General features: G+C 49.7%; 2 protein-coding genes across 2 annotated transcripts; one reads left to right on the forward strand and one right to left on the reverse strand.

Moving 5' to 3' along the window:
• Positions 1–61: 61 nt before the first annotated feature.
• LOC106632302 (fatty acid synthase-like) lies at positions 62–1,094 on the reverse strand. Its single transcript, XM_014330707.2, has 2 exons — positions 774–1,094; positions 62–306 (listed from the first exon to the last, which is right to left on the reverse strand). The coding sequence occupies exons 1-2, from the start codon at positions 829–831 to the stop codon at positions 77–79; spliced, it is 288 nt and encodes a 95-aa protein (XP_014186193.1). The 5' UTR covers positions 832–1,094; the 3' UTR covers positions 62–76.
• A 1,234-nt stretch (positions 1,095–2,328) lies between these two features.
• On the forward strand, positions 2,329–9,877 carry LOC121812938 (fatty acid synthase-like; the record flags this gene model as incomplete). Its single annotated transcript, XM_042216202.1, is given in 17 exon segments — positions 2,329–2,800; positions 3,078–3,265; positions 3,835–4,024; positions 4,133–4,227; positions 4,530–4,664; positions 4,814–5,017; positions 5,300–5,415; positions 5,486–5,661; positions 5,744–5,935; positions 6,735–6,815; positions 7,179–7,361; positions 7,478–7,657; positions 7,832–8,035; positions 8,299–8,615; positions 8,692–9,093; positions 9,174–9,338; positions 9,503–9,877. Coding segments are annotated over 17 exon segments (3,501 nt in total), but the record flags the coding sequence as incomplete, so codon positions are not given.
• Positions 9,878–9,887: the final 10 nt, after the last annotated feature.

Consider the following 9,887-nt stretch of genomic DNA (forward strand, 5'->3'; position numbering starts at 1 on the left):
AAATGGAAAAGGTTTGTCATGTGACTGTGAATGTTCAACAACAGCATCACACACTACGACCCAGCAGAGTGTGGCATTACTTGGTGTGTACAGACACACTATCTAGGATGGCGTCAGGCGGCAGCTTGCCAGTAGCCAGCATGATGTCTTTGAAGTTGAGCGAGCTGTAGTAGACGTGGCACAGCTGCACAGCAGGGCTGCTGCTCACAAAGTGGCGAAGCGGGGACGCGATCCAGCGCAGAGACGACAGGTCACCGCGTGTCAGCACGTTGACGTAAGCGGCCTCGGTCGGCGCTTCATTTACATCTGAAACAGCAAGCAGACAAGCCTCAGTGAGCGCGGGAACCAAGAGGGAACCAAGAGGGAAGGAGGCAGTACTGTCTAACTCACTGCTGGGTTCAAACACCTGCAGCAGGTGCGCCTTACAGAGCTTTGTGAGAGAGCACAGCTCTACAATTAAAAGTCATTCTGACGACTGTTTTTTTTCCATGTAAAATTACAGTTTTGCAGATTTTACGGGTTCATTTTTGTAAAAGTGCAGCTGAATCTCAACTCTCAGAGTGTTGCAGCGTCTTGAAATAGAAGTGTAAATAACAAAGTCATTATTATTCTTTATGTTTGTGATGTCATTCATAGGAAGTGCGTCCTCCACACGTTTAGAGCGCAGGCCGAGACATGTAAAGTGACCTGGACCAAACATGAGTGGATCCTGAAACGTGACCATCTGCAGCTCATTCGCCTCCTTAAATACGCCGTATGAGTGTGAGTCGAACCATGAGTGATGAGCTGGTGTCTGAAGGTGCCCCAGCGTCCATCCCTGAACACGTTCATGACCAGATCCTTCTGCAGTACTGACTGGATGGACTGGTGGTCCTGCTGGAGGTCTGGTGCTGCTGAAGACTCGTTTAGATTGGACACAAACACACAGCTGGTGGCAAAGCGAGAGAAGAAACACAAACAGGCATAAAGACACGTTTGTCCTGCAGTAACACATGAATAATACAACAGTGAACCCAAAGTGTTGAACCAGGGCAGACTGAGCGTGACAGACTTTAGCTGGCCTGAAAGCAGAGAACGAGTCCTCAGAGGTTTGAGCCTCTGACGAGAGACAGTCGTCTTCTAATGTTCTCACTGAGACCGTGTGACGATGGAAACATCCAATCAGCTGACAGACAATACACACAGATCACGAACACACTGTGTCCTGTATGCAGTCATCGCCGGGTGGAGCCACACCCACCCAAACACACCTCCTCCACTCTTCCTTTAGTGGCGTCTCAGAGAAATAAAAATGCTTCCAAATATTCTGAAGTGCTGCTTAGTAGAAATCTGGAGCTGTGGCCTCTTTTATGATGAGCTCTGTGTTAACCCTTTGAAGCCGGATCGGAGCGGGCACGCTCTGTTTTGCGTAACTATTTTTAAATCCCGGTAGCTCTGCAACCACGTAAGCTAGCGCAATCATTTTTTTTGCATATGAAACTGGAGGAGTTGTACTTACATCTTATGCCATCAGCTTGTCCTAGGTCACAGTTTCCTTCCACATATAGCTTTGCAAAAACTGCATAAAAAGCACTTGCAGCAACAAAAACATAATATTCCAGAAACACGCTTTGCCGATCCGATCAGCTGTTTGTAACACTTCCTACGTCACATCAGCGCGAACTATCGCATGTCCGCCATTTCCTGCCCGAAACCGGAAGTGACGTCATTTTCGCGGAAATGTAGTTTTTTTACTTGTAGGCCTTAAAAGCCTATACTGGTGTTTTTATAAGTCATGTTTGACTTTATGCTTTTCTGAATAGTTTCTGGGATGCTTAGAACTCAAATTACACTGTTGGAAATAGTTTATTTTGATGCATGCTGTTTTTTTGCAAATTTGCATATAATATTTATTTTAGTTTTTCCTGCAGTATATAAAAATTGGTGTATCTCAAAAATAAAACTATGAAGACACTCAAAATAAATTTCCTGTGTTGTAAAATATTTTTTGCAACTTTTTTGTATTTAAAGTTTTGAGGGATAAACCTCTTAAATTTCTCCAAGTAGAAATATATGTAACAAAAACGATTTTCAATTTTTTTTTTTTGTAGTTTATTGCACTTTTTTGCAATTAATGTAGTTACTATGGACTTAATGCAGACATATTATTAAAATATGGGCTATAACAGTTGTATTGATGTATAGCAACTTGAAATGCTCCCAAAATTGGCACTACAGCATGTAAAATATAATATAAGCTCTGGCGGACTTGGTTCTATGGTAGGTCTTAAAGGGTTAAACTGGAATCATGAGTCATTATTTGCTTTAAACCGCTGCTCATGTGTTTGATGCGACGTGCAGGTGCTGCTCTCTCTGGAGCGAGGAGTCTGGGCCCCCAACCTGCACTTCCTCCATCCTAACCCTGACATCCCCGCCCTCACCGACGGTCGGGTTCGCGTCGTCGATCGGCCTGTTCCCGTCCGAGGAGGCATCGTAGGGATCAACTCCTTTGGATTCGGAGGTTCCAACGTTCACGTCATCCTTCGTCCGGCTGAGAAAACGGCCGCCTCGGCTTCACCCGGGAAGCTTCCCAGAATGCTTCAGGCCTGCGGGCGCACAGAGACGACGGTGAGCTCCGTCCTGCAGAAGGGGAAGGAACACGCTGCGGACAACGCCTTCCTGTCTCTGCTGAACGAAGTGTCAGGAGCGCCCGCCGCCAGCATGCCCTACAGAGGTTTTGCTCTGATTGGCTCTCAGAGCGACGTCATGGAAGTGCAGCAGGTGCCGGGCGCCGCCAGGCCTCTGTGGTACGTTTGTTCAGGTGAGTCGCTGCACGCAGTCAGAAGTATGAGACGCTTCACATGATACAAAGATGTTTGGACAGATTTGGGGTGAACGATGAGATCGATGGAGGAACGAGGACGTAACAGGAGTGACGTTGAGTCGCTGAGAGCACGCTGTTACTAAGCAACCATCAGCTGGGCAACATGAAAGTTTGTTTCCAGTTTATTTAAAAGGGTTTGAACACAGCTGCGATGCAGAGCTGCACGCACACACCTCATATACCAACGTGTTGCTACACGCTGTCTGTAATGCAGGTATGGGGACGCAGTGGGCCGGGATGGGCCGCAGTCTCATGCAGCTGCCAGACTTCAGAGACTCCATTCTGCGGTCCGATGCGGCGCTGAAGGAGACGGGGCTGGTGGTGTCTCGTCTGCTCATGGAGGCTCAGGAGGACACGTTCGAAGACACCGTTCACGCCTTCGTTGGCCTGGCTGCAGTACAGGTACAGCGATGCTGCCTCACAGAGAGAAAAGGGAAGCATTTCAACACTCGTTTGTTTTCAAAGCTTCGAGTCGAGCACAGATCCATGTGTACCACTCAGAGTTTATAGAAGACGTCAGCACAAACATTTATTTATGACCCGACCAATCACTGTGCCCCTGCTTTAACTAACACCTGCGTGGAAACGTCTCACTCTGTGGAAACGAGTGTTTAGTCTGAGCTCACAGTGAGGAAGAGTTATTGGGTGTTTTTTACCTCTCAGCTGGAAAAGGTTGAGAGGAGCTTCAAATCGATACCTTAGATCTACCTACTGAAAATGTCAGAGGAGTTTGGATCTCAGTGACCCCGACCTCAACATCAGGGGTCAGAGGTCAAGCGTTGTGAAAATCTTGTGAATGCATTGCACAGTCGAGCCACATTAGACCGGAGAGCACCAGAAAGAGCCTGCAGCGATCTGTGGGCACGAGGAGGAGGAGCATAAACATGCAGTGGCCTTCTATGGCTGCTGAGTTCACAGGTGGACGATGACTCAGACTGCCAGAGCAATCGTCGTGTTTTTTCTCCTTACAGATCGCTCAGATCGATCTGCTCACCAAGCTGGGTCTGCAGCCCGATGGCATCGTGGGGCACTCGGTGGGAGAGCTAGCCTGTGGCTATGCTGACCGCTCCCTGAGTCACAGCGAGGCCCTCCTGGCTGCGTACTGGAGAGGCCGCTGCATCAAGGAGGCCAGCCTTCCTCCAGGAGGCATGGCTGCAGTGGGTGAGAGCGCGTCTTCTTTTAACAGATGGGACTCAGTGTTGTGTTCAGGGCTCTGATTCTGCAGGGTCGGACGCCATGTTTGAGCTTTGTGCTTCCTGTGTGTTGCAGGGCTGACCTGGGAGGAGTGCATCGCTCAGTGTCCTCAGGGGGTGGTTCCAGCCTGCCACAACGCTGAGGACACGGTCACCATCTCCGGCCCTCAGGTCACTTTCCTGGTTCTTCTAGCAGCTTAAATTTCTTTTTCTGCTGGTTGGTTCAGTTTGAGTTATGGCACCAAATCAAGGTGCTTACATACAGCACGTCTCTGTTTTACCTGAGCTTCATGTATCATATGACACACGTGATCGCCATGACGCTCTCACTTATTTATAGCCAAACACAGTGAACTCATTGTTCCATCAGTCCAGATGAGTGACAGCTCAGTGTGTTTTAAACTATGGGAGCTGTGTCCTGCTGTACAGCTGTGGTCCCAGATGTTTGAACATGTGCCACGTTTGATTTTTAGGAAGCAGTCAGTGCCTTTGTGTCCGAGCTCAAACAACAAGGAGTGTTTGCAAAGGAAGTGCGCAGTGCCGGGGTGGCGTTTCACTCCTACTACATGGCCTCCATCGCTCCAGCCCTGCTCGCAGCTCTGAAGAAGGTATGTAGCGCCGCACGTCCCATCCATGCTCGGTCCTGTCAGTAGAAGCAGGGCTCACACATCAGCGTGCCAGGCGCCAACACTGTCACAGGAAACCTGGTGCAGACTGCTGTGCTGAATATTAATGAGCTGCCATCCTGTCACTGCAGGTGATCAAAGAGCCAAAGAAGCGTTCGGCGCGCTGGGTGAGCACCAGCATCCCTCAGTCTGAGTGGGACTCTGCTTTGGCTCTGCACAGCTCGGCTGAATACCATGTCAACAACCTCGTGAGCCCCGTGCTGTTCCAGGAGGGCCTGAGCCTGGTGCCCGAAAACGCCGTGGTGCTGGAAATAGCTCCGCATGCTCTGCTGCAGGTTTGCTACCAGTGCTGTCCACACATGTGGGGCTGCTTCCTGTGTGTTCCTGTGTGTGTCTGTGTGTGTCAGCCTCAACACACAGCGTTCAGCAGCTGTTGCTGTCTGAAGCTCAGAAACACTGATTTATCAAAGCTTTTTTTCCACACACACTTTCCAGATGTTACTGGGTGATGTACTTTACAGGGACACTAGCCTGAATAGGTGGTGTTACCGTTGGAAACCAGGGCTGTAAAGCGTTTCACTCGCTGCTGTGACTGAAGTGTTGACTTCTTCACACAGGCCATCCTGAAGCGCAGCCTGAAGCCCACGTGTTCAGTCGTCCCCCTGATGAAGAGAGGTCACACCAACAACCTCGAGTTTTTCCTCTCGAACGTCGGGAGGATCTTCATGAACGGGTGAGGAGAGCCTCCCTCATTGGCTGTTTGACTGTGACAGCTGCTTACTCACACCACTCTCTGCCTTTAGCATCAACGTGGACGCCAACGCCCTGTGCCCCGCTGTGACCTACCCTGTGCCAGTTGGTACTCCAATGATCTCGCCCTTGGTGCAGTGGGACCACACCCAGACGTGGGATATCCCTAAAGCGGAACACTTCCTGTCGGGCTCGGGAGGCTCTGGTTCTGCGGCGGTGTATAACATTGGTAAGAAGTGCGCTCGCAGTGTTTCCATCGCAGTGAAAACGTTTTTCTGATTTGGTTTAACGTCGTGTCATTGATGTAACAGACGTCAGCCCAGAGTCTGCAGACCACTATCTCATTGGACACAGCATCGATGGGCGTGTCCTCTACCCGGCGACTGGTTACCTGGTGCTGGCCTGGCGCACCTTGGTGAGGAGTCTAGGGGTTGTCATGGAAACGACGCCCGTAACCTTTGAGGATGTGACTATCCACAGTGCCACCATCCTGTCAAACGCCAGTAAGTATGGGAGGCGTGGCTTGTTAACGGCTTGAACCATGATCACATAACCTCGTCGAGCAGGTGAGGTCATGTGATCGGCCCAGTGCCTATCCTGTCAGTCCCACTTTAACCAGTAAGAGATGTGGAGGCGGTGAGATTGTTACAGCTCTGTAAGACCCGCCGAGCGTCTTAGTTACGCCAAACTGACGATTTCACACGTTTAAATCCCTGAACTCACTGCGTGATTGGATGATGAAAATCCTCGACACTCGTTATTGGCTGCCATGCTTCGTTTAACACGCCGGCACTCTGCGGTGCACCGACGTGTTAACACACGTCAAACGAGCCTTTTGTAACATTTTTCAGATTGAAAGTGAAATAATATCAAATATTGGCATTAATGTTTGAAAATCTTCCTTCCTTCCACCGTATTAAATTCAGAAACCTTCAAGGAGACGGACATACATCTTTGTTTCGGTTGCATATCGATGTTATTCTAGTTGAATTTGACCTTTGAGATCATTTTACAGATGTTGTCTCACTGTGTCACATGAGGGTTAGACGCTGCTCGCACCAGCAGCTCAGTCTGATTTTCTTCTGAATAATTATTTTTCTTCATTAATAAGACAAAAGTATTTTGTTTCAGACTCGATGGAGTCACTGACAGACGACTTCATTACTAAAATAATCAACAGCAACATCTTTTACATTTAATTGGTTTTTGTGACTTTTATTGTGAAACTCTGATTTTGATAAGTGCATTATTATTGTTATTGTTATTGTTACAGTGGATGAAGCTGTTGACTGTTTGTCACAGGTGCGGTCCAGTTGGAGGTGCGTCTCATGCCCGCCACCAGCAGGTTCGAGGTTTCGGAGAACGGGAGCCTGACTGTCAGCGGTACGTCTTTGCATCAGCACACAGGCTGAGCTGCTGATGAAGATCCCAAAGTTTACACATCATTTACATTTGTCGCTGAAAATCACACAACATTATATCCACAAACATATTGTTTATTATTTAGTGCAGTGCTGTTTAAACGGGTTTCCCGTGTCGCTCGGCTGCTGATTGGTTCAGCACAGGCCGGCTGTAGCTCAGGTCACATGACACCGAGCTGCATCCATCAGGCTGAGGTGAAGCTCTGTGACCAGAGCAAGAAAACCTCAGAGGTCTGTTAGTTGTTCCAGTGACAGAGTAAAACTCGTCTGCAGACTTTTGACTTTCAGTATGAACTCGTGAATATTCAGAATCGCTGGTTTTCAGGTAAGGTGAGCATCCTGGAGGATTCGGCACTCGATTCATTCAACGGTGAGATCAGCCGGGAAGCTGCCGACAGGAGAGACGCCTCGATGAAGCTTAACGCACACGAGATCTACAAGGAGCTCAGACTGCGAGGCTACGACTATGGAAAAACCTTTCAGGGCATCTTGGAGTCAAACACAGCAGGTACGCTGGAGCTGTGGCTTATTGTCCTGCTGGGACATAAAAGGACATGATTCTAGTTACACTCAGATAAATGTTGGTAGGACTGTTTTTCTAATAATATGATTGGCTGTTTCTAGGAGACCGTGGGAAGCTGGAATGGACAGGAAACTGGGTGACGTTTCTGGACACCATGTTGCAGATGATCGTCTTGGGGCTGCCGGGTGGAGGTTTGCGTTTGCCGACCAGAATCCGCTCCGTGTGCGTCCATCCTGCTGCACACCTGGAAAAAGTCAGCGAGCACGCTGAAGGAAAGCAAGGTGTGTTTGCCTCCCTCACTTCAGATCAGCAGCAGTGATCCTCCTGATCGTTACTTAGCGGTTTGTGGCTGTCATGTCAACATGATGTGACTGTTTTATGTGTAAAACACCAGCTGCTGTTCGCTCTCTTTGGTCCCCTTCAGCTCGATGTTTGACTCTGTTTGATTCCTGCAGCGGTTGATGTCCACGTAAGCCGTTACCTTGACAACATCACTGCTGGTGGAGTCCAGATCTGTGGCCTGCACGCCACAGTAGCCCCTCGCCGGCAGCAGCTGCAGAGCCCGCCCACACTGGAGGAGTTCCTGTTTGTTCCTGATGTGGAGACGGACTGCCTTACAGCCAATGGGAAGCTGGCAGAGCAGCTGAGGCTTTGCAAAGGTACAGACAATCTCTCCATCACTCACATGCAGTAAACATATGAGTGATAACTGGATCAAAATAATGTTTGCACGTGTGATCTGATGTAAACTGTGTGAGGAGACGGACATGATGGGATTGTCTGGTTGTTCGCATCTTTCTCCCTGTATGTATTTAAGAGCTGTTACCTGTTAGACTTGTTTTGATCTCCTTGTGAGGAGATGACGAACATCAAACCAAACATTGTGCTAAAGTCCGTCTTCTCTCCTGTCCTCCGTGTCCAGTTTTGATCCACACACTGCAGCAGAAGATGGCCCCTCATGGTGTCAAGCTCTCCATCCCGGGGTTACAGGGGGGGTCTGATGCACCTCCTCCCAGCGGTGAGCCTTCTGAGCCCAGCCTGCTGCGGCTGCTAACCCTGCTCTGTGGCCTCGAGTTCAATGGGAACCTCCACTCTGAGCTGGAGCAGGTGGTGCAGAAGGAGCGGCTGTGCCTGCTTAAAGACGACCTGCTCTAGGGTCTGCTGGTCGACGACGCCCTGAGACATTGCCTCGACATCACGGTGGAAAACAGCACACCTGGCAGGATCAAAGTGTTGGAGGTAAGACTCTCAAACAGCTGGATTTAGCTGGATTATTTCCACACACTCATCATTTTCACGCCTCTGACTCCTGCAGGCTCTCTCAGATGACGGCCAGCTCTTCTGTCGCGCCGTGCCCCTGCTCAACATCCAGCCCATGCTCCGTGTGGACTACACTGCGACTGCGGCCAGTCTGGAGCTTCTGGCCCCCCACCAGGCTCCCCTGGAGGAGCTCGGTGTCGCTGCGGCTCAGTGGGATCCTCTGACCAGCCCAGCTGCTGGAGACGTTGCTGTGGGGGCGGACCTGGTGCTGTGTAACCATGCATGGGGTCCAGTGAAGACAGAGCCCAGGCTGCTGGTAGCAAATCTGGCATCTGGAGCCAAAGAAAGTGGGTTTGTTCTCCTCCACACGCTGCTGAAGGGGGAGACTGTGGGGGAGGCTGTGGCCTTCCTGTCCAGCACTGCTCAGAGCAGCAGCCAGCAGGGACTCCTCACACAGGTGTGTTTAAACAGAACATTTTTCCACCCTGCTGTGACGTGCTGTCAGCTGAGTTTTGATTATTCTGATCTTGTTGGAAGGCTGAGTGGGAGGAAGTGCTCTCAGAGGCTTCTCTTAACCTGGTGGCTGTCAGGAAGTCTTTCTACGGCTCCGCCCTCTTTCTGTGTCGCCGTCAGTCTGTGAGTAAACAGCCGGTTTTCCTGCCTGTGGACAGCAAAGACTATCAGTGGGTGGAAACGCTCAAGGTCAGTCCCACTTTCGTCTCTCTGTCTGTCGTTGTCCCCAAACACTCACAGCTCGCTCATCGGGCTCGTCTGATTGGCTGTTTTCTCTGTGTTATCATAAAGTATATATGAGAGAGATCTGAGCTGTTTAAAAGTCTAACTGTGGGGACTCTGCTCTGCAGCAGGAAGTGATGTCAGAGTCCTCAGACCATCCAGTGTGGCTGACTGCTTCTCAGGCAGAGTGTGGGATTGTGGGAATGGTCAACTGTTTACGGCAAGAGCCTGGTGGCAACCGGATACGGTACGACATCGTTAACAGCTCGTTGTTCTCACACTGCAGCTTTTATGTAGAAAGGATCACACCAAGACTTTCAGTCAGGATTTAGAGTCTTACTGATGATCACTAATGTGCCAGAGCACAGGTTTCTAATAGACTCAGCACAAGTGTAATCAGTGAGGCTTCCTCAGACGTTAACACTTCATTGTACAGTGGAAACATAGTGGATCCTTTCTGTTGCTTATATTTCTGTGTAAAGTCAAAATGATAAGGATCAGTTTTTCCCACAGGCC

The sequence above is a fragment of the Haplochromis burtoni genome, unplaced genomic scaffold, assembly GCF_018398535.1.
Source record: "Haplochromis burtoni strain Fernald_Lab_line unplaced genomic scaffold, NCSU_Asbu1 Contig_959, whole genome shotgun sequence".
Lineage (NCBI taxonomy): Eukaryota > Metazoa > Chordata > Actinopteri > Cichliformes > Cichlidae > Haplochromis > Haplochromis burtoni.

Excerpts from the sequence above, each read along its gene's own strand:
- LOC106632302 (XM_014330707.2), bottom strand. The coding sequence starts at position 831 with ATGAACGTGTTCAGGGATGGACGCTGGGGCACCTTCAGACACCAGCTC. Across the intron at positions 307-773 it reads ACACCAGCTCATCACTCATG|ATGTAAATGAAGCGCCGACC; the intron begins GTTCGACTCACA and ends TTGCTGTTTCAG.